The sequence below is a fragment of the Meriones unguiculatus genome, chromosome 7 (assembly GCF_030254825.1).
Source record: "Meriones unguiculatus strain TT.TT164.6M chromosome 7, Bangor_MerUng_6.1, whole genome shotgun sequence".
In the NCBI taxonomy this organism is placed as follows: domain Eukaryota; kingdom Metazoa; phylum Chordata; class Mammalia; order Rodentia; family Muridae; genus Meriones; species Meriones unguiculatus.
In genome coordinates, this window is record NC_083355.1 from 31360504 (window position 1) to 31385347 (window position 24844).

Consider the following 24844-nt stretch of genomic DNA (forward strand, 5'->3'; position numbering starts at 1 on the left):
TGGTGCGCGAACATAGTTCCATTGTCAAAACATTTTCCACTTTTTCAAAAACAGTTGGAAATGTGGAATTTAGGATAAAATTCTCCTTTAAAAAAAAAAGCCATAAAACAATTCAGAAAATTTAAATACTTTCTGGTCTAATTAGTCCTGGGCCCACAGTGACCACCAGCCCCTCCTTTGTGACACAACTGGTTTCTCTTTGCTTTACCCAGAAAAACAAACAAACAAATAAAACAACAACAGCAAAAACAAAAAAGAAAAAACCCTCCTGTGGTTACCAGCAAAGCAGCTGCCTTATTATTCCTTTAGCAGGCTCTTAAGATAACTGACCATCGAGGGTAGACTGAGTGGAAGATTCTCAGACCCCATATCAGCAAGACCCAGGCCCAGACCTCACCCACACCTCCTTACCTTTCCCAGACATGTTTTTGCAACATCAACAAGGTGGCGGGCTCTCTTTTAGGTGCTATAAGAAAATCAAATGAGTGAGTCAAGGCCCTTGCTCTCAAGGAGTTCAGTCAAGGGAGGGAGACAGACTTGTAAACAAATCACGGTAATACAAGGCAGAATTAAACCAGAGCCTGATAGCAGGACAAACAGTGTACTATGGGAGCACACACAAAGCAGCCATTAATTCTGCCTGGAAATATCAGGCATTGCAGAAGAGGGGGCATTGGGCTGAGCTATGAGGGGAAGCTAAGTTTATCAGATGGAGAAAAAAAAAACAGCCAGAGAAGGGGGAGAGGGAAGCATTAAATGAGAGAACACACAGCAGAGACTAGACAGGAGCTGGGAGAGCAGCCTCAGCCTCCCTTGAGTTTCACACTGGCCTCACACAATCTTCATATGGACCTTATTAAGCTGATTAGAAAAACCGGCTCAGGGCTTTCTCCCTTGCACTGGAATGTAAGTTTCACAAAAGAAAAGATAAGTCTGTTCATCAACAACCTAGCGTAATCCCTGGCATGTATGTAGGTGCTTTGTAAAAGAACTAGACCTGGTAGTGCAAGGCTACTGTGCCTGAGGCAGGAGGATCCCAAGTTTGAGACAAGTCTGGGTTACAGTGAGTTCAAAGCGAGCCTCGGCAAGTTACCGAGCCCATATCTAGAAACATGAGTAGTTGGAGGCCAGCCTGGTCTACAGAGCAAGTTCCAGGACAGCCAGCGCTACACAGAGAATCCCTGTCTCAAAAAACTGAAAGCGAGTCTGACTGGATTGCTCTGGGGGCTGGAGAGATAGTTCAGTGGCTAAAAGCGCTGGCTGTTCTTCCAAAGGTCTTGAGTTCAATTCCCAGCAACCACATGGTGGCTCACAGCCATCTGTAATGAAATCTGGTGCCCTCTTCCTGCATGCATGAAAATAGAAACACAAGAGAGAAGGCAGAGGATACAGTTCAGTGCTGGGGGGCTCCTTTCACATGCCCAGCCTGAGGTTCCACCCTCACCCCAGAAACAAAAGCAGGAGGCTGCAAGCAAGTGGGTCCATGCTGGGGAAGAAAAAGCAATTCCTTGTGTCTAGAGACAGGGGACACAAAAGGACAGGGGTAGATGGAAGGCAGAGCCTGGGAATACAGGTTAGAGGTTAAATCAGGTGATCGGCACTCAGCTTGGTCTTAGAGGCCTTTCTTGGTGCTTCAGATTATGTGAATGAGACAGCTTTCTCTTCCCATTCATTTTTCAGGCTCCAAAAACATTCTGACTAATAAAGGATAAATGACTATGTAAAGACACAAAAATACATAGTAAGCGCTCAGGAACATTCTTTTTAAAAATTGAACGAAAGAGTGAATTTCCCAGTCCCAAAGTGGTGTTGGTTTTTACGTAACCACAGTATGTTCCTAACTCACATTTGACCTGTGGTCGGCTCCGACCCTCACATGTTTCTCTCTAACACCCTTACCCATCCTATATTTGTACCCTAGCGTTTGGGTCTTCACAAGCACATGTTCTTATTACATTTCAACCCTAATTATGATAGGCTTATTTTTCCAACGCACTGGGGCATTCATAGCTTCGCTGCTATTTTCCAGAAAATCCAAACCACACCAAATTTTGGACCCACAAATTTGATACACACATTCTTGATTTGCTTTGTCCAGAATGTCAATAAATGAGCTGAAAACACTGGCCCTTGGGACCACTCCCTACTGGGCTATCACTCAATCTGTCTGCTGTTCCCATATCATCTTCATTATCCGCAAGCATTCAACCCAGTTATCTGGTTTGTTAAAGCAATATGGTCAAGAATCCGCTTTTTCCCCCATTATCCAGTGGAATAGATTCCATTGGAGGCTTCACCCTGCTCTTGTAGATCCCTATTTTGTTGCTATCGGAAACGAAAAGTGACTTTCTCTTCATAAATCCATACCGACTCCTCTCTGGTGCCTTGGGATTGCCTGGTTAGGTGAAAATTGATTGTGTGGTGGTTCTTTCTCATTTTCCCCCAAAGATCAATAATTTGAAGGTCTTTAATTACCAGCAACATCCTGTGTTGTCCCTGCTTCTGTTGCAAAGATGGGCATATTTGCCCTTTCCTTGTCGTTAGGGACCTTTTCCACTCTCCATGAGGTCTCAAAGGTGACAGCGTGTGGGTCTATAGCCACATCTGCCTGTACCCCTAGGGTACAGATCATCAGACTCTGCTGATTGGAATACTTCTATTTTCCCTTCTCACATTAATCATTTATCATCCTTTGATGTTATTCACTTCCCAGAACAATAACCTTGGCCAAACCTCTTCTACTCAACTACTTGCCTACAATCTGTCTGGAAGAGACTTGGGGGAAACACTGCTAAATTCAGGCTCACCCATCCCTACAATTCATAGTAATTTTTCTTGATCATATTATGTTTCCTCTATTTTTTTTTTTTTTTGCCAAGTGCCTTTTGGACATTATTTTAGACTTTGTTTTTGTGAATATCCTGATATGCCTGTCTCTCAGTTCTTAACTTGTCCCTGTTCTGTTACTCTGTCTTAGAGATCTGACCTCCACATCGTATACTAATTCACACACAAATATTCCTGGCACAAACAATTAAAAGAAAAACAGCCTTCTCACTAATTTCATTGTCTAGTTGAAGAAGACAAAGGGACTGGTTGTGGTTCTGTGTCAGCGCACTTGAGGATGTGTGAGGATCTGGGCTTAACTCCCGGCTGTGCAAAACGAAAAGCAGAAAAGGAAAAATGTCTCCGCCAAGTTCATTTAGCGCCTCCATTTACAAAACTTAAGTCGGCCCTGTGTAATGGGTCTGCTCACTCTCCTGCCTTTCTTGGCCTCCTGGGAGGAGGCATCGAAGCCTGTTTACCTAAGGCCTGGGTGCTCCTTTTTGGGCAGAACACCCTGCGGGTGATGGACAGGACAGAGGGTATGATGCAGAGCACACTGAAGACAGTGAGCCCGACCGAGGAGGAGTCGTTGCTTCAGGGAGAATCTGTCCAGGACGCTTCAATCCTTCCTCTTCCATAAAGATTTATGTATAGGTTCGGGTGTCTGTTTCCATTTTAATTCTTGTCCTCTTCACATTTAGTGGTAAAAGTTGGTTCCCTTGATTTTACTCTTCTAAAAATTTAATTCGTCTTTCTTAACATTGTTTTTAATTGAAAAGCCATAATTATAACCATTAACTGAGTACAGAGCGATGCTTTCACATGTGCATGCAATGTGAAATAATTAAATCGGGCTGATTAGCATATCTATCATCTCATTTACTTACTATTTTTTTGTGGTGGTGCATTTTGATTATCCTCTTACCTACTCCATGCTTTCTGAAAGCCAGAAACCTTCCCCTCTAATCAGTTAACCAACTCATCACTTTTCACTTTTTTTCCCCAAACCCTGCTGTCCAAAGGCTTAGGTACTAGATGAGTCTACCCACACAAGGAGTGGGGCAGGGGAGAATATTAGTTGTCTGTCATCTGAGTTTCTGCAGCTGCGAAGAGAGGTAAAAGTCAGAACCCACAAAAGCCACTGAGAACTGATCACAGCAACCAAAATCCCATTCAGCCATATCACTGCCCTTAACTTGGCATACCCTAGCATATTAACAGCTCCTTTCACCTTGTGGGACATTTTCACATGACAGCATAATACAAATTCAACATAAAATCATGTCGTGTTTTGACCTTGTAAAAAAAAAAGAAGAAGAAGAAAAGCTTATTTGAAGCTTATTAATAAGGAGACTCAATCAAAGTCATGGTCAATGCAAAGTCATTGATCATTGAGAATCCAGACATGATAAAACAGTGAATGGGTGAAGAACATAAAATGAACCAGCTCTTCATAAGGACATTACTTGTACATCAACATTTTAAAGGTCTCAGGAAAAGGATGGGAAGACTTTGAATACCTTTGTTAAACTTGTTTTCTAAGTCAAATATGAAAAGTGTCATGAGGTATCATACAATGGGGTCTAAAATGCTAATCCAAATGAACCAATGGTCAGCTCATTCTTTCTTCACTCTTAGCATTATTGTGTAATTACAAATGCAACATAACTATTAATGGTTTTTAAAAATTAAGTGAACCACTTAGTGCTATGTTTTTTTTTTGAATTTTTGAAATAAAGAGTGATACTTACTACTTGTATTCTATTTTAAGTGATGCTTACTACTTGTATTCTATTTTAAATCATTTTCTTTAAAGTGAACTTTTCTACCTTAATGATCCTAATGTTAAAAATAATGTATTTTGTCAGCATTTATACAGACAAATGTTTAGTTTTCCACAGCTAAACTATAAGCCCCCTCCTTAAGGACAGATACTGTGAGCGCTATCCTTCTTTACCGTCTGCCTCCCCCAGCAGCGCCCTATTCCCTGTCATAACCCACAAACTTACCCTTGGCACAGAAATCTGAGAAAAGCGAACATTTAAAATATATATTAAAGACTGATTACCTGACTCGGAGAGGTCATTTTCTTGCACCTGAGACAGGCAGTAACCTCAACAATTTTCCTCTACTCGCGGTGGTGCTGGAGGGTTCTTATGTCGGTCACTCACAGCGGGCCCACCTAGAAGAACAGGCTTTGAGAGCCCTGAAGGATGACTGTACGCTTTCCCGTTTTCTCACTCTGCCTTGCAGGATCTCCTCTCCTACCACAAGAGGAGTCATCAGCGTCTCTCTCCTGGGCTGTATCTAGGATACCTAAAGCTATGCAGTTCTGTGGATCAGATCAAAGTGCTTGTAACCCAAAAGTTACCCAACATTCTCTGCCACGTGAAGATCCGCGAGAACAGCAACATCTCCAAGTAAGTGGTCCAGAGTTGGGACTTTCTTTGGTCTCCTGTGCTCACAGTCAAGGGCTCTCTATCTACCAGTGTGGCATCCCTGGGGAGATGCTCCGCAGCAAGATGGAGTCCTGGCACCTAAGATACGGACAACTGGGAGGAGCAAAGGCACTAAAAGGAGGCGTTGCACCTTCACTGTCCCTTCTTGCCCCACTCAGGGTGCAACCAGGGATGCTCCACCCGTTTACAAACAAAGACTTGTCTTTGCATACTGCTGTTCCCAGTATCTTTCCTCTGCACTGGAAACAGTTATGCCCTTCTTGATCTTTGTTTCTAATATCGCCGAGAAGGATGGTTTCTGGTGATGCTAATGCTTCTACCCGATCTAAAGGAGCCCCACCCATTTCATTCTACCCACTCCTAACTCCCTCGCTCTCCCTGCCTTTAGGGCTTTATATGTTTCCTCCATGTCTGACAGTTCTCTAGGGAAGAACAGAAGTATCAAGGCCCAAACACTCAGAAATTTCCTCTATGGTTTGGCATTTGGTGAATTACTTTGTTAGTTTTGGGACAGTTGCCTCGTCTTGGTAATCTGGCTCAACTTTATAACTGACCCTAATAGCAGGGCTCTCATTCATCTACTGTAATGAACTGAATTGTGTTCAACATGAAAATAAAGAAAAAGGAGGAACACATAATAAAAGGAAAAAAGGTCTCCAGATTTCCTTAGGCATCAAAGAATGCAAACTTGACTCTCAAGTTCTTTACAAGTATTGACTTGCTTAACAAAAACAAAATTTGGCCCTTTGAAATGTGGTGTCTACCATGGCTAGACTTCAGTAACTAGAGCGCCTCACAGGGTTGCATGAGCACTGCCAGGGATAACGAAGAAGACAGTTGAGGTGGGAGAGATGTGGGAGTCCCTGAGTACTCCCTGACCACCCACTCCCCTCCTTCACTCATCAATTGCACCAGGGCCTTAAGTCTGCCCTCTGGTGGTCATTTCCACCATCAACGTTTGGTAGCTTCAGAGTCTTTTCCAGAAGACTGCAAGGCTTGTTTGTGAGTTGACTCGACAATGGTCATTTTCACCCGTGTCTGGATTTGCGTCGTAGAGTCTTAGTCACCATCCTTTAGTGATTATATCGACAGATTCTCCCTTTCCAAGGTCCCAAGATTCACTAGTACAAAGACTGTGCCAGCCTTCCTTCTTTCTTCAGAGCCCACACTGACTAGTTAGCAACAGTGAGGCTCTTACTGGTGATTTTCTAATTTGGATCCAGACCTCGTTTTAGCATATATGAGGCTAATCTTAAGCCTCTCGTCTAGTTGTGTATCAGTGATGAGAAAAGGAAAACCATTCCCAAGTAGGCTCTCAAGGATTTCCATTATTTGTGAAGCTAAAACTATGCCCAAATTGCAATAAGACTTAAGTTTGGTTTTTTTTTTTCTCTCTCTCGCTTTCTTATTGGAACAAATGATAGATTTTTCCATAGTCTTGTCCAGTATGAGACTTGAAATGAAACAGATCTCTTAAAAACAGAAACTTTTCTAAGAGGGCAGTGAGAGAGTGGTGGGGGGTGGTTGATTGACTTGTTTGTTTCTCTTGCCTTTTTTTTTTTTTTAATGAACCTCCTCTAGCGTAGTCAATTTGGTTTTCTGACCCAGAGACTGGAGCCCAGGCTGGGATGGACCTTTGGTGAGAATCTTCCACCATGAAGAGGAGGGCTTTCCTTTGCTCACTAGCCTGCTCTTGAGAGCCCATTACTGCTCCCTGTGGAGCTAGAGGGAGAAACGGGGCCAACTGAGCGTGTTTAGAAAATTGTGCAAATTACCTGTGGAAACAATGTTGCCCAAGAGGCATTTACCTTGATCTTTTCACGCCCCTTTTGAAGAGTGGCTTTTGGGGGACCAGCCAGATGTTCTTTCCTCCCACCTCTATTCTTTCCCCTTCCCTTCTGCTTGACATTTGGAAAAGTTCATTAGGAAGAACTATAGAGCATGCAGAATGAAGACACAGATGACTGGGTTTGGGAGGAGGAAGGAAGCAGTGATGTGTGTCCCCTGGTTCCTTTTATTGGAATTGTCTGGTGTTCCTGTTTGTGATTCTCCTCAAGCTTTTGGAAAGGGAAGGAAACCAAAATAGTCCCCATGATTACAACAGGCCAGGGCTGAAATGTGCCATGTGGTTTGTTGCCTGAGTTGGACCGGAGTCCTGCGGTTAGCCAACTGTAGAATTAACCAGTAGATGCCCCTGTGGTAAAACGTGGGCTCTTAGAACTATCAGAGACCCGCAGAGGTAGGAAAATAAGGACAGTCAGGAAGTGACTATGAACACCTGACAGCTTTCAGTCTCAAAGCTGATCCACACAAGCCTGCAGGCCTATTGTTCAGAGGGACAGGTGCTTCGATAGGTGAGCTAAGCTGAACTCAGAAACAGCCCGTTTGAACTCCATCTAGATAGCAAAAGGTTCAAGTTCCATAAATAGTGATTTTTTTTTTAAACCACCGAGAAGTGACTGTTCAGGTTCTGGACATACACACCAAGAAAGTTCTGAGCTGGATTCTGGACTTTTCTTATATTTCTAATTTTAACTTGACTCAACATACAGAGAGGAGTGGGAATGGATCCAAAAGCTTTCTGGCTCCGAATCTATGGAAAGTGTGGATCATAATGCTGACTGCCCCGTGCAATTGTTCTTCTATGAGCTCCAGATGGCAGTGAAGGCTCTCCTGAAGCACATCAATATACCTCCACACCAGGTACTGGGCTTTACCATTTTATCTACTTTTTATGGTTCATGGAAACTGAGTCGTATCATAAAACTTACTCAAGAGGCATATATATCTACGTATGTTTATTGTCGTTTATTTAAGTACCACTCTGCCTGTACACGCATGTTTTGGATTTAATGCCTACAGCTTGACCCAGGCTGTGCTCTGGCACTTTTCCCCTTGTTCCTTCATATCAACCTCTTCCAGAGTTTCCAGACCCCCACTATAGGGTACTCTGACCAAGCAAGGGAAGACCCTCTGGCCTACCCTGAAAGATGGCAAGATTCAGTTTCAGGACAGCATGAGATGTGAGAATGTGTACATACATGCATGCATAACCAAACAGCAGTATAGTTAGATACACCAATTATTTAAGAGCAAAAGAATAATCATGGGGTTTAAAACAATGGTCAACTGATTTCATGTCTGTTATTAATAAAATCATTATTTAAATGAAAATATGCAGACCCGTCCTCTATAAGTCAGACCATCAAGGGAAACTGTTGGCATGGGAAGAGTAAAACTGTTTTAGGCTCTGTCTAGTGGTTTAATACAACCTAACAACACACTGAATTCAGGGATGGGGTTGTCTACCATTTGGTTTGGTTTGGTTTGGTTTGGTTTGCCTTTGCTCACCATTCCTGTCCCTCCCATCACAACATGAACACAGAGCACGAGAGAGTCACAGCACTGTTCTCTTTTCATAAGAGGAAGAGTTACAAGCCGGCCACACGAAGGCAGGGGTGTAAGCCAGCAACTCCAAAAGTGTCCGTCTATTAGGCTGCGGCTGATGTTAAGTCCATGCTTCACAGACAGTGTGACCCTGCCAACACTCATACAGACTAAATTGCAAGAGATGCTGAAGACACTATGGGAGCCACTGGATTATTCCGGGGGTGGCACTCGGCTCACAAGGAGAAAAAAAATAAGAACACAGCAGCACTCCTTGTGACAGTAGGTACTATTAAAGGGTTTCTTGGATTTAGCAGGTTTGACACAGCTCGTATTTCATTGGTGACTCGGGCTACATATACATGTTGGGAGAAGGCTGCCTAACTGCATAACAGTGCATACAACCTTTTTTTTTCTTATACTTGTAAATTTTTCTCAGTCCTTGGCCAGAAACTACATTTTTCCCCCTTAACCAACTTAAATTGAAACTAGTGGATTTTTAATTCAATCCATTTTTGTTGCTTCATGTAATTATATTCATCATTTTGAAAAGCCCACAGAATGCAATCATTTTCTGCTTTTATAAGAAGCATAAATGTTGTTTTCAGAGTTTATGTGGAACATTACTGCCTTAAATCTTGATTTTATATAGCATTATTAAATGGGCTGAACCCTAATATTTATGTTGTATAAAAATTCCAAGCTTGAAGTTGTGTAATTTTGTTAGATGTTTTATGCCGGTTTGGTGTTGTTTATGTAAGTGCCATGTTGTAACTCTCCTATTTTTCCTCTGCGCGTGTCCCTCTGCAGGCAAGGAACTTCCGCCTCTACACACAGGAGGTGTTGGAAATGGGTCACAATGTGTCCTTTCTTCTCCTGCTCCCTGCCTCAGACGACGTCTGTACAGCCCCAGGACAGAATAATCCTTACAGCCCACACTCAGGGTTTCTTAACCTCCCTCTTCAGATGTTTGAACTCGGTATAGTAGCTTGTTTCACCTAGAAATATTAACCCAGCCTCCTTATAATAAAATCACAAAGTGATATCTGTTCCCCCTTGTCCCAGTGGAGGGTCAGTAAATCACATGATGGCTTTGGCAACAACCCTTCCTAGAACTGTGTACAAGTGTGAGCAAAAATCGAGGCTCCGGGACTAGCCTGAGCAGCTAAGGCCCTGTGGAGAGCAAGGAATTCTAAACTGAAAATTCAGTTATCAGGCTTACTTACTGCCTCCCTCCTGACTTCTTAGACTATAAATACAAGAATGTTGTGTTCATGAAAAGCCCTCTTCTCTCTCTCTCTCTCTCTCTCTCTCTCTCTCTCTCTCTCTCTCTCTCTCTCCCTCCCTCCTTCCCCCTCCCCCCTCTCACAGCCAACTGGGAAAAAAATAACAATGAAATTAATATGGAGAGTTTATATCACTTTGGAGCAAACCAGGTGATAAGTAGTTTTGATTTATTAGATAAGCAGATTGGTATTAAATAGCCTAGACAATTTGAGAAATGGACAAGATCTCCCAGGATGCAGTGCTGTGGTCTTAATATGAAGGATCTGGATGGTGGAGGATCTTGTCCTGGCCTTCCAAATGAATAGCCTGGCTGCAATTTCTGCAGAGACCCCTGCTGCCCACTGAGAATGTCAACAGGGGGGCTTTGTCTCCTTTCAGGTGCTTCTCTTGTAACAGACCAATAAGAGGCAATTAGCAAGGGCTCCCTCAATTCAAAGAAATTGTGCAATTTGGGGGAGGCTGAGTGAGCGTGTGGGTAGAATAGAGGCAGGTCCCTTTTTTGACTTATTAACACACAAGGTAAGTGCCTGAAACTTCACTCGGAGTTCTGAGCATCTGAATCCGGATTTGTCTTTTCGGGAAATTGCTTAAGCCACTTAGTTGCCCATGCAACAAGCAGTTTAGACACCCAAAGGGTGATGAACAGCAACTGCTGTTTTCCAGAGTCAGGAGCCCTCCTAAGAGAAGCTAGAAGCTGACTTGCAGCCAAAGATTAGCCAGTCCTGGGTCCCCTACTGTATGACACTCACTTAACCTTTCCACACTTTTGCTATGCCATTGATTAATAACAGTGACCATACCATCCCCCAAAGCCCTCAGCACGACCATTTAGCGCATTCCCTAGGGTATATTTGATGTAGCTGTTTAAGCATGGGCAGGAGGATAAACATAGATAAAAAGAAAAGCTTTCTTGTCGGGGGGAGGGGGGAGAAGTAGCAAAGATATGAAAATGTAGTAGTCAGGAAGGGTCGGAAAGAACAAGAGGTTCAGTTTGGTTTGGCCAGAGAACTGTGAGGCACGGAAAGGACATTCAGCTAAATAGAAAGGAGGAGCCATGCTGGCTTGCTAGCATTGGGGAGAGAGGTGTGAAATGTCGATGGAAGACAAGAGCCAAAACCTTCAGAGATGAGTTTAAGAGTCCGGTGGGAGGATGACAGCTTGTGGTAAAAAGAGGAAACAGCGTAACCAAGAGTGAGCATTGCTAGCACCAGTGAAAGAAACCTATGGAGATCGCCTCTGAGGTTTTCAGCTTCGGGGACCGTGAGGATGATGCTGCCTTTACCAGAAGCATCCGAGACCAGAGACACTGTTTGGGTGCTTTTAGCTTTAAACATATTGAATTGGAAGGTGCCAAGTCAACTTCAAAGTGTAAATGTCACATTGGCAGCAGAAATGCTAGAGAGCCAACCAGGGGCCAACCAGGGAAGCTTAAGCAGGTTCTACAAGGAACCACTAAAGCTGAGGAAACAAATGATTCCCCTAGGATAGATAAAGGAAAAGATAGAAGGAAAGCGCTTCATTGTGGAGCTAGCCTGAATCACATCTTCTCCCTGATTATAGGTGTGTGTGTGTGTGTGAGAGAGAGAGAGAGAGAGAAATATCTGTGTCTCCATGCGTCAGTGACACTGGTGGAACAATCATTGATTTGGGACCAATTAGAACAGTATAGGCCTCCTAGGATCCTGTGGGCCACAGACATTTGGAAGAGCCCTATGAATCCTGTGGAGGTCACACACTCTCCTTGACCAGCCACCCTCTGTCCTGTTGCTCTTTGTTCCCCTCCACACTGCAAATGGCGAAGCCCACCAGAATACCTTGTCCTCTGGCCGTTCGTTTGTCTACCCATCAACATATAATGCCTTGTGCCGGGCATTACTGTGAGGCCCTGAAAACCCATCAGCTCCTCACAGAGTACACATCTGTGGGGGGGGAGGGGGCAAATAATAAACCAATGGACAGGTGACGTGAGCACCAGAGATGTAAGGGCCATGAAGATAACCCGTGGAAGGGAGCCAGAGTGAAGCGACAGGGCTGCAACCCTCTGTAGGGCGACGTGGGAAGGCCTCTGGGAAGAGGTTACGTTTGAGCAGCGGAAACATGACAACAGGAAGAGCGAGCATGGAGGCCACCGAGTAATAGCGTGTGTGGACAAGGGAGCCAGGTACGCAGTGTGGAGTAAGCAGGAGCAGCAAAGGCAGGAAAGGAAGTCACAGTGGAAGAGGCCACCTCCTTCAGCACAGAGGCCCTGACAGGGAGCTTAGGTATCACTGTGTATACTGACATGAAACTCAGTGCGTGATCCTGGACAGTATAGCGTTGAAAGCTCTGCAAAATGCAGTGGGCGCTCCCTTCTCCCCCCCCCCAGGAAAGAAAGCTGGACTTTGTTTAACCCAGAATTTTCCAAATTCATCTGACCAGAACTGGAAACATTTCTGGCAAGGCATCTATTAAATAAAAATAAAAAATCCCCAAAGCACATGCTTTGGGATACAATGCCCTAGAACAATGTTCCTCAAATTTAATGTTCGTATGAATCACCTGGAGAGCTTGTTAAGCTATAGATTCCCGGAGCCCAGCCCCAGAGACGCTGAGTCGGTAGGCTGAGAATGAGCTTGAAGATGTGCTTTCCTAATAAGCTCACGGGTTAATAGTGATGCCACAAACCACGTTTAAGTGGTTCTTTCTAGGACCCAGAGATAAATACATAAATACAGACTTAGAAATGTGGTCAGCAGGGTAATCTGGTAGAATCCAACTGTGTGTCTGCCTCTTTGATCTGTTGTACCTATTCTTATTGCTGAAAGCAACTCTAAGACTGTATACACTTGCCTTCGTCTATGAAAAATAGGCTATAGATCAAAGCCTGTGTCTCACAGTTCATGGCGTCAAGATTTTTTTTACCAGGGTAAGACAAACTTTGATAGTCCTTTGGCCCTCTCTCATCGCTGTATCATGGGGTTATCTAGCTGGTTAATGAGTGCCATGTAAGTTTCCGGAGAAGACCACTCGGTTGGGCTTCTTTTCATTGACACATCCAACTCTATTAATGTCATATATATATATATATATATATATATAGGATCATGGAGAAACATTGCCAGTAAAAAGAAACTGATACACTCTCTAGTTCAATGTTTGTTGTACCAGAAATGAGTTTTAAAATATTGCAGGCTCTTAGTAAGAATCACAGCAAACTCCACCTTGTCCTTAAACAATCAATGCTTTCCAAGAGGTAAACAATCTTTTCCTCTGCTAGGCATCAGCCCACTAAGAAATTAATGACAACCTCTGTAGGAACTCCTGAGCCATGCTCTGTTGGACCCATGGCCCTCTGAGGAAGATGCTAAGAAAAAAAAATTTTTTTAAACTAGGGCCTTCTACTCTAGGTCATTCCATAAGTGGTAGAGATACCCTAAGCATTTCTGAGAAACAAAAGAATGTTTTTGGAAATTCAGCCAGAACAAGGAAAAACTTTAAATAACAACAAGGGAATTCTAATGAAACTTGAAAAGGTGTGAATTATGGGAATATGTAAATTATAATAAAGAGGTGTGTTATATTTCCATTTGACTGGTATAAGCCATCATCATCTACCTCATGGAAGGATTTGAGATTTGGCAGCCCAGCCATGTTCCTGCCAGTGACCTTAAGTGAATCGTAAATAAGCTGCTGGCCAGCAGCAGAAAACTGCACTGGTGCTGAGTCCAGCACCCAACAGACATGACGACGGCAAGACGATGAAGATTAGCCTCCTGACTCCAGGAGTAAAGACCACTAGGATGCACGGCAGAATATTGTTTCCGAAGGCTGCTTGGGACTCTAAAGGATAAACTGAAAAAGGAAGATGTTGTCAGGCTCTGGACAAGCAGCGTTGAGCAAAGACGAAGAGAACCAGTTTCATCAAAGACCCACAGCCTTGGGGCTGACACCCACCATTCCTCAGGGAAAGCAGAACAGGACCCTTGTAAGGCCATAAAACCCACGTATGGAGGCCCTTAGGCACCATTGTGTGAACTGTTCGGGGGGGGGGGGAGGAAGAGCAACGTCACAAGCTCAGACACGCCATCCAATGATGTGGCCTCTTGAGGATTTGCCTAGCCTACACTGAGGAGGTCACCTTGCCCTGACTCTGTGGGCAAGCCTACCATGAGAAAAGCTGAATTTTTATTGATTTTCTTGGCTCTGTAATTTGTGCTAATTGGACTGAAAGAACAGAATACTGAAGAAATTTTTTTAAATGGTCAAACACACGACACTTGCTGAACTCCCACTACATGCCAGCTACCATGCTGGGTGGACCTGCAGATATCCACAACACACAGGGGACACACGAGAATCTCAGACTCCGGTGGGATGGAGGTGTTTCTACCAACAGTCCTAAGACAGTGAAAGCCCTGCTGTAAGACGGAAGCCACTGAATTCCAGAAAAACACCCCCCCCCCATCTTCCTTCAGTGGCAATATTTTAACCGATCATGGGGGGGATGATAATCAAAATTCAGAGAGTGCAAGCGAAAGCTGAGGAAGGAAGCCATTTTGAGTAGCGGGAACAGCATGAGCAGAAGTTAACTGGTTAAGGATGCCCTTAGTAGCATGGCGGACACTTAGCAGCTCTGGGGAAGCTGGACAGCCAGAATCATGGCGGTCCTTCCAAGGAGGTGAGGCTATATCCTTTGGGCAAGAAGGAATGGTGAAAACTTTTATGGTATGAGATGATATTGGCGATGGAACTGGGTTTCAGCAGTCCAGACGAGGACAGATTACAGAAAAGCGGGGTACAGGGGCTGAGTCTAGAGGTGATGAGGCCATCAAGATACGGTTTCACGGGTCGGAGAGGGCAATGGTAAGACCTCGATCAAGGCTGGCACGGCAGAGGTTTAAAGGCAGAAGGAGAGGCAAAGCAATTCAAGAGTTAAAAATCGATGAAGCTTTGTGATTGATTTGATGCAGCTGAGGGGCAAGATGGAGGAGCCAGGGAGTCTGAATGTAGTCGGAGATGGATAGCATTGCCATCTACCAAAGCAGGAAATGTGACGGGGGGGGGGGGGAAGAAGCATGGGGGAGGGGAGGATGATGAGTTCGGTTTGACAGATGATGAGTTTTCAGGTACCTGTGGGATATGGAAGCAATGAGCTTAATGAAATCCAGACCCCAGCCTTGAAGGAAATGGCCCAGTATCAACCTTTATCCCTAATTCCCATTTTCCCTGACTTAAGATGCCAGCTCCTGTATTCCAAGTGTTGGTCCATCCACTACTGTGGCTCTGTGGAGCGCCTCACCCAAGATTCGTGGCACTGAACTGATCCTGGGAGGTTATCTTGTTGATTCTTTGGCTCTCCCACTAGGCCGCGATCCTCAGACAGACTGGGAGTCTGAAGAGTTGGGCGTTCTTAAAATATTTTAACCCCAGGGTGCTAATATTTGAACGAGCAAATGTTTCAATTTTTCCCCCCCTGGGAGGTGAAGGGAGATGGGAACAAACTGATTCTGGGATGCCCCATGTGCATGTCGGGTACTGTACACATGCTGTTGGTTCCTCTTGGAGAGCCCTTGTTAGCCCTTATTGTCACCTCCCTACCGCCGCAAGTCAGGGCGCAGCTGCAGTCAAAAATCAAACCTGCACGGCCTTAGCCCGTTCGCTTTCTCCTGTACTGTCCTATGGGTGCTCAGGCAACTGTACGTTAGCCCCTCACTGCGTTACATGGGGGGGGGGGGGGATAGAAAAAAACAAAAAACAAAAAAACCCACCACCCAGATAATTAGCTTTGGTTTGTGTGTTATTCACAAATCGTGTAGTCCCAATAATGACATTAGCATCGCCTTGAGCCAGTTGGTCTGTAAAAATGCATGTGATTCACATTTAAAAAAAAAAAAATTAGAAGCTTCCAGTCTATCCCTCCTTCCTCGGGGATGGCTACCAAATGTATCATTGCTAAACCACAAAAGACTATGTTAAAGTAACATTTGTCAAAGTGACATTAAAGGCTCTGGGTAGAAACCACCAGAGCAGGGAAAGTGCTACAGCTGAAGCAAACTCGTAACTCACTTGCGGTGCGTGGCAGGATGGCATGGGGTGGCGCGGGTAAGGGAGACCACCCACTGATCCACAGCCCCTACCGCAAAAACGCAAGAGAAAGCTGAATTCCCTGGCCCTTGAGAGAAAACTGCATATCCTGGTCGCTAAGAATTCAGACAGGACTGATTGTGTTTCTTTCAAAGGGATCTTTCAGTTTAACACAGTCGGCTTTCCTTCATATTTTCTTTTGGTTTTGCTTTGTTTTGGGTTTTTAATTATTGTTTTGCTTTTTTGTTGTTATTTGGGGTTTTGGGTTTTTTTATTTTTTATTTTGTTTTCGGGTTTGGGGGTTGTTTTGTTTGAGGTTTTTTGGTATTTTTATTTTGTTTTTTTGTTTTGTTTTGTTTTGTTTTGGGTTTTGGAGGGGTTGGTTGGTTGGTTGCTTGCTTGCTTTCTTGCTTGGTTTTTTGGTTTTTCAAGACAGGTTTTCTGTGTAGCCTTGGCTATCCTGGCACTCATCCTGTAGACCAGGCTGGCCTTGAACTCAGAGATCTGCCTGCCTCTGCCTCCTGAGTGCTGGGATTAAAGGCGCGCACCACCACCACCCACCCATCGTTCATATTTCAGAAAGAAAAACGTCTGCTTTTGTTGTTGTTTACGACTTTATTTGGAAAAGGAGGCTGTGAGACTTTTCAATCTCCAACCAAGGGAGGACATGTGTCAAGTGCTAACAGGATAGAATCTCCCCTTGAAAGGCAAAAAGACAGTCAAGGAGCTGCAGGGGTCAAAAATAAGCTTCAAGGAATGGTGAGTCCTGCCTCCGTGCCACCAGTAAATTTCACAGTCCTGAAACTCACATTTCCACATAGAAAATCCAGCACACAGGGACAGAAGTGCACCCAGAGAGGAAAACAGGGTGTCTTCAGGGCCAGAGTCTACCTTTTTCATCATCAGCGCTGACATTTCTTTACTCAACCAGCGTCCGTTAAGAAGCTCTGGTGTTTGGGGTTTTAAAGAAATAAAAATTATCCTGGTAGCAAAGCAGCCAAAGGCACATCTACAACAACAGAGCAAGGTAAAGTTCTCACACATTCAGGATCATCTCCTCTACAGGCCCCAAGGGAGAAATGAGTTCTGCCTGGAAGAGAGGAGAAGCCAGTGGAAACTTCACTGAGAAGTTGTCTCTATTGAATCTTTCAGTAGCAAAAGGAGACTGGGAAGGACTGGTAGAGACAGGTATCTAAAGATGAAGAAAGCAATTGTAAAAGTGTGACAATATAAAAGAAAGTATATTGAGTTTGGTTTGATCAAAGCTGAGATCGTACAAGGCTAGCTGTGTAATGAAAGACACAACTAAAGATTCACATCCAACTCCTAGACCCATAAGGGTTTCCTTATGGGGGAAAAGGGTCTGTATTTTTATCCTAAAGAGGGACCTCTGTAGAGTTTTAGGTGAGGGGATTGGATGAAAATTCTACTGTTTGGGAAAAGGGTAAGATCTTGTCATTTACTGGCAGAACATGAAATCAGCTCTAACAAGTGTAGGAAGGCTAGGAAGGAAGAAGCTGATAACAGAAAGCTCAGATCAGGTCTGAGGATAAAAAAGTGCTGAGGGTAGGACAAGCTGGAGAGGGGGAGGTCACAGCCTGAGTGGGGCACAGTGAGAGTAAAGAGGAAGGAAGAGCTGAAGCCTTCGCTCTGTTTTCTTTCTATCCCATATGAACAAAGACAGTACAGGTGACCCTTCCACTGGCCTAAAATTTCTCGTAAGAGGATATTAAGCAAGAAAGCCAAGTAGGGTATGCGATGCACAGAAATCTCTCACATGCAAAGGAGCAAGATTTCCTCACTAGGGGGGATGAACAGATACCCCGTTTAAAGCATGGTGGTTTAGCTTCCCCAGAAGGCTGGGCGGAGGTACTGGGATCTGTAATTAAGGGAGGCAGGGGTACTGAACTGGATGGTCTTACTAGAATGTCTCACCCAAGAAAACACGGAAAAAATACTCTAACAGACATGAGGGCCTATAGTGGCCCTAATTTCAAAGCCTGAAAAGTGAAAGTCTGAAATACGCAAAATAAATGAGGACTAGTCTCCAGCATTGGTGATGGGTGGGGAACTGAACCGCAGTGCCCTGCATCAGGGCGCTTTCTCGCCACATTAGAACCCTAGGCTAATAGTGTGTGGCCAGAGCTGCCCAGAGAGTAGAAAAACCTGCCTCTCCCAGAAAGGGGCAGAGCCGGGCAGGCAGCGTAGACTCTTTCCTATGGCCTCTATCCCATTATTGTTTTGAGAAAAGAAGGCCAAATATACAGACAAAAAGGGTCTGGTCAAGAACCTTCAAAGTTGCAAAGAGGAAATGGGCAGAAAAAGAATTCAAAGCCAAATACAATAGGTCCAGGGGAAATTTCTAGTTAGACAAGAGACAGCCTAAGAAAAGCATGTCTCATATTTTCTAAGAAGAGTAAGCAAGATACTTAGTTGAAAATCAAATTTAGGTTTCAAGTTGTTACTTGGTTTTATTGGTTTGTTTGTTTTTGTTTTGTTTTCCCTTTAAAGTGACTTTCCAATTGGAGTGTGTGTGTGTGTGTGTGTGTGTATGTGTGTGTGTGTGTGTGTAATAGCAATTTGAGTACTTCTGAAACTTGTATCATTAGGCAATTTTGTTATTCTATAATCACATACTATATTTATACAAATTTGGATGGCTATGATGTCACTTGGTGACATCATCTTATTGGGCCACCACTGAATACGCAGCCATCATTGAAATCATTGCGTGGCACATGACTATATATGAAAAAGGCCCCAACTTTAGGGAAAAGTCCATCTAAACTGCAGCTAGAGCCAGCCCACTTCCCCATACCTTATGAGGAGCTGGTAACCTAAAAGGGAACACTGTCTGACTAAAGCCAGACAACTGGCCCCTTAAGAGCACATTTATAATTTATTTATGGCTTAATATTTTCCACTGATAGGGTTAATAAATCATGTTTCCATTCGACTGGTTTTCTCTGCTGTATGAATTTCTCTATTTTGATACCAGATCTTAACATGTTTTATTTTGCTTGTCCATTTTCCAGTTCATTTTTGCAGCTACAGAGAGAAATTTATTAGTCTGTATTGCCGCCTTTCTGCTGTTGTGGAGCTGGACTCCCTGAACACCCAGCAGTCCCTGAGGGAAGCGATCTCAGACAGCGAGGTTGCAGCTGCCAAGCAGAGACACCAGCAAGTGCTGGACTTCATTCAGGTAGAGTCGCCTCTCCTTGAGGGATGAGGGGAGAGGCAGGGAGGACAGGGTGAGAGCCAAGCAAGAGTGAGAGCACCTACTGGAGGGCATTAAGGGAGTGCACGGAGGCAATGGCCTGTGGATATGGCTGAATGGTGAAGCTCGGGGAACCCTTGAGTTTTCCAGCAAAGGCTTAGCAGTGAATTACAGGTAAATTACACTAGTCCCAAGATCTGTGTCAGCAGCAGCGAATGGTACAAATACTGGGCTTACCCACTAGTCTACTGATAGTTCCAATAGGGAGAGAAAAGTGCAGGAATTCTTCACTCTCTCAGAGAAAACGAAAACTAAACTCTCTGCTTATGTTAACCTAGATCCAGCTAGATCATTCATGATTCAAACCCCTTTCTTTAATGTGTGGTTACTGAGGTGAGAAAATGTACTCCTTGACTGGTGTGATGGTCATGCGTGTGATGCCAGTGTTGGGAAGGCTAAAGGAGGGTAATACGCGCCTTTAATTCCAGCACTCAGTAGACAGAAGCAGGCTAATCTCTGGAAAGTCAAGGTCGGCTGACCTTCAACTATCCAGGCTACACAACATGACTTTGTCTCAAAAAAATAAAAATAAAAAAAAAGGAGGGGGTGATAATAATTGTCTGGCATTAGTATTATTACAGAAATAAATAATTTAGTGAGCTAATGCGTGTAAAGTACCTGGCACTTCATGATAAGTTCTTTATTCATTTGTCAGTGAGAAGTACAGGGCCAAGCTCTGTGACTCTCAGACCAAGGCAGTGGCTGTTTGCACTTCCCACCCGAGACTGTAGAATTCAGAATTTTAAACATTCACTCCACTTATTTCATTCCCAATATAGAATAGATGATGACAGTGGAAACGGAGTAGGAAAAAGGATAAGGAAAACACCGAAGACTCTGTGAGTGCGTGTGTCTGCCTGTCTGTGCGTCCACGTGTGTCTGTGTGTGTGTGTACATGAGTACGTAGGTGCGCATACCTGTGTACACTCAGGTCAGAGGGCTGGGGGGATGGCAAGTGTTCTGCCTATCCCCCTTAAGACCAGGTCTCTCGCTGAACCTGGAACCTGCCATTTTTCAGCCTGGCTAGTAGGCAGCAGATCCCAGCAATCGTCCTGGTTCTGCAAACCCTTCCCTCCCCTCCCCACTCAGCACTGAAGTTACCAGAGAGTGCATATGACCACACCCAGCTTTTTATGTGGGAACTGGAGCCCCACGTCAGGTCTTTGTACCTACACAGCAAGCGCTCTTACCCACCCACCGAGCTCTCTCCAATCCCCCGCTAATCTTTTGAGTCCAGTGCTATGTTGATGCCAGGCATGCTGACACACACATGGCCTGTTGACATGCACATGTAATTCAGAGCTAGAGAGACGCTGAGAGAGGAGGACTGAGAGTTCAAGGCCAGTCTGGGTCACAGGGAGACGCCGTCTCAATAATAACAGGTCAGTTGTCCGGGGCTAAGCTCTGGAGCAGACACCATTTTGTTTGATCTGGAGTTTGGTGGGAGGGTTTGTTTCTTATATCCGCATGGAAGGGTTGGGCTAGAGATCCTAGTCAACTTTCTCAGATTCTCAGATCCTAGTCAACTTTCACGTTAATTTTATGACCCACAACCAGAAGCCTTTTAGAAAAACACTCCACTAACCGTGCCTTGGGTTGTGTTTCCGCCTTATTCCACTTAAACTTCCCTCACTCTTTCCTCCGATGAGGACACTGACTGTGGCCACCTCGCCCTCTCCCAGAGTTCATGACTCATTCTCACCTCTTGAGCGCCACCGTGCTCCTCTTTCCCACTCAGCCTCAAGCTCCACTACCTTTTTTTTCTCTCTCTCTTTACTTCTGATCACGTCTTTAAGTGGTTGAATAATGGCAGGCTAGGCCAAGAAGTTTTCAAAGTTCTTGCCTACCCTGGACTCCCATAGGCACATAGACTTGGATAAAAGCCAGTTCCCAAAGTGTTCGAAAGTGAACTCCTGAAGCAGGGTAATTCCAGACCATCTGCTTGGATCCGCGGCCTTCAGGATGCCACCCTGCTGCCCCTGGCATGAGCAACGTCACTGCCTGCAGACAGCTCAGTGTCCTAGCTCCCCTTGTTGACAACCTGTGTTGACTTCTTAGCCCTCCCACCCCCAAATGAAAACCAGCTGCAGCCACTCGCCCATCGGTGTTCACAGCTCAGCCCGCCACACGCCGTAACCAGGGCCTGCAGGGGTAATGCCAGTTCCATCTAGATCTAAGACAGTGTTACCACACAAGCCAAACATTGTAAAGAGCAGGGGAGTCTACATAAATACAGCTAGGAAAAGAGGCCAAGGAGTGTGGCCAAAAAGGGGGAGGTCTGGGCCAGGAGAGGCAGAGAGAAATTGCAGATAAGGTATGCAGGCTTTATAGACAGCACATGCAGTAGAAATGTCAAAGTGAGTGAAGGAGGAAAATGAGAGAGAGAGAAGGAGAGAGAGAAAAGAAGGAAAGAAATGTCAAAGCATGAAGACGTGAGGCTTAGCGTACTTTGAGCTGTTAAAGCCAAAAGGGCAATTAGGCCATAATTTATATACTGTAATGCTTCAAATGCGCCTAAGCCGTAATAGAAACACAGCTCATTAAATATAGCCAATCTATCATCCCCTCAAGCACCTTGTGGCTGTGCTGTGAGAAAACCAATCACCTTTACATTTTAATAAAAATATTATCTTGCCTGGGTACAGAGAAAGGAAGGGTATAATTTATAGGATGAAAAGTGAAATGTGCAAAGAGCAGGGTGAGAAATGGACGCAGAACCTTTAATCAACAGACTCGGGCAATTCACAGGCACTCATTTGAAAATCGTGTCAGCAAGTCTTCAGAAGCCGAGTTTGGACCTTAAAATCGGGTGGATTATGTTGTCAGTTGCTTTTAGATCAACAGTAGAAGGTGAAACGAGTGGAAATTGGAATTCTTTTGGAGCTACTTAGCAAGGTTTCATTAAACTCAATCCACAGGCCTCCCTGAATCTACAGAATTTTTCTTTTTCTTCACCTCACTACCGAGAAAAACTAAGAAGTCGGCATTGCTTTCTTCAGCTCCGTCCATGATTGGCAATAGGCTGAAACACCTTTATCTGAAAAGAACAGGTGGATTGTTATGAAAAAACATAACATGAAAAACATAAATTCACAAGTTACCACAAGGGCTTAAGGTGACAACATTATTCTAGACGTTGGAGAGCAGAAGTTAGAAAGCCCTGTGAGCAGAGCTGCACTCCTCCCAAGGCCCCCCCGGGGAGAGCCCGTTCTCCGCCTCCTTCAGCATCTGGGGGCTGCTGTCATTCCCTAACTCGACTCTCATCCCTCTCTGGTGTTGTGGCTACACTGCCACTTCTTTTCTGCCACATGTCCTTTGCCTCACTCTGGTAAGCAAGTTCTTATGAGGAGGACATCTGTCATTGGAATTAGGGCTCCCGCAGACAATCCAGGTCAAACACTTCCTCGAGAGTCCTTACCAAGGCCAGCTTTGCCACAGAAGATAGTACTCATTTTTTTATCATACAAGGCTTAGGAGTTGGGAAATCTTTTAGGGATTCACATTCACCCCATGAAAGTAACCGTGACTGGCCTCATACAACTGAAGACGTTATAATACTGCCCAATTTGCAGAGCACATGCACCCGTATCCCCAGAATCCTTTCAATAACCGAACTGAGTAGCCATTCCATCCCTTCATCCACCGTGATAGCACTCGGCATCTAGTTTAAGAAAAACACAGAAGCATAGTCCCTGTCCTTGACAGGCACTCTAAAAAAGTTATCCACAACCATGTGGTACCTTTAAAACAACTTTGAGACCACTGTACACTGAATGTGACATGGCCAATAAAAGCCAGCCAAGAAAGCAACTGCTTCACCAATGAAATCCATGCAGGACTCACCTGGGAATCCCAACTTGGCTTTCCCTCATGAACTTTGGGTTCTCTTTAAAGTCACCCCCCAACACGGCTTAGTGCTGTCTCCTGGGCCTGGCTGCTGTCCAGCTAAAGGAATGAACAAGCCCTGGGCCTCAGTCTCACGTTTTCAGCACCAGTCCGGAATACTCTGCCAAGTCCTATACCAGGGCAACAAAGAACTGGAAGGCACAGGGAAATGGGCCCCAGCCATGCAGTTTCACTCACTAGGTCATTTTAGCCTGCCTGTCACACTAAACATGACAGTAAATGTTCAGAATCTATTCCGTGGTAGGAGCACAAGGATTGTTGATGCTCTCGGGCTTTTTTTTTTTTTTTTTTTATGAAGAGTGTAGTTAAGGGCTGGAGAGATGGCTCAGAGGGTAAGAGCACTGGCTGCTCTTCCAGAGGTCCTGAGTTCAGTTCTCAGCACCCACATCGTGGCTCACAACCGTCTATAGTGAGATCTGGTGCTCCTTTCTGGTGTGCAGGCACACATGCAGGCAGAACGTTGTATACATAATAAATAAATAAATTTAAAAAAAAAACACGATTAAAAGTTAAGAGTATGGTTAAGTATAAAGACTTAAGAAGAAATTTTGAAAATAAAATAACCCTGGGTGATACCTAATAGCTAAAACGTCTCCAGTCAGGGACACTTAACATGCCATTATTCATACAACCAACACCTTCTACCTGAAGGTAGCGACACAAACTTTCTAAATGTTGGTTCTAAAAAAGAACCATGAAGTATTAGAGCTGGATGTTACCTTTGCTGTCACGTGGTTAAACTTCCTCAGCTTACAACTGACTAACGAACACAAAGAGGTTAATGCTTTGCCAAGGCACCCAGTGAAATCAGATGTAAAGCCAACCACAGCTTTAAGTTCCTAAGAAGCAGTGTCTTGGGAGACAGAACAATCAGAAAGCTCATGGCCAGTGTTCATCATGATCTAAAGAACACCTGTCATCTACGGTCAGAGACACAATTAAACCACTAGCGATGACCATTGTACTTTCTAATGAAAATCTCACTAAAATCACTATCCTAACCCTGAAAGCAAAGTGGTGCTGACCTAAAACATGCTACCGTGGAGTGTTTAAACTCCTTCTTTTGTATGAACAGAATATTTTATTTCCTTGGGATAAATATAAACAAATATTTTAAGTTAAGAAATTAATTAAAAGATTGTATGCTTGTATAAAAGGGAAACTTTGAGTCTCAAAGGAAATAGCTAGTTATAAGATAGACATGTAAAATATTTTCTTACATAGTAATAGAGAATGTTTAATATTTTAAAGCACATTTGCTACTAATTTTTTCATTAATTTATTTATTTGTTCATTTCATATTCCAATCGCAACCCTACTCCCTCCTCTCCTCCCAGTCGCACTCTCTCACCCACCTCCCCCCAGACTCCCTTCCTCTCCGCTCCCACCCTCCACCCCCCAACCCCCAGGAACCAACCAACCCTGGCACATCAAGCCGCATCAGGACTAAGTGCCTCCTCTTTCACTGACACATGACAAGGCAGCCCCTGCCAGGGAACAGGGTCCAAGTCAGAGACAGCCCCCACCCCCACTGTTAGGAATCCACTGAGGACCAGCAGTCCATCAGCTTCATATGCGGGGGGGAAGGGGGCTTTAAACTTCTTGACAAGAGCCTTTTAAAACTGCTGAGACTTTGAAA

General features: G+C 44.3%; 1 protein-coding gene across 1 annotated transcript in view; it reads left to right on the forward strand.

Moving 5' to 3' along the window:
- Ankfn1 (ankyrin repeat and fibronectin type III domain containing 1) overlaps window positions 1-24844 on the forward strand; it is a 385112-nt gene that overhangs the window by 340155 nt on the left and 20113 nt on the right. The window contains exons 15-18 of the mRNA XM_060386995.1: window positions 5080-5246; window positions 7838-7988; window positions 9483-9651; window positions 19058-19224. Of these exons, the coding sequence (XP_060242978.1) occupies window positions 5080-5246; window positions 7838-7988; window positions 9483-9651; window positions 19058-19224 (654 nt within the window). The remainder of the gene's footprint in view (window positions 1-5079; window positions 5247-7837; window positions 7989-9482; window positions 9652-19057; window positions 19225-24844) is intronic.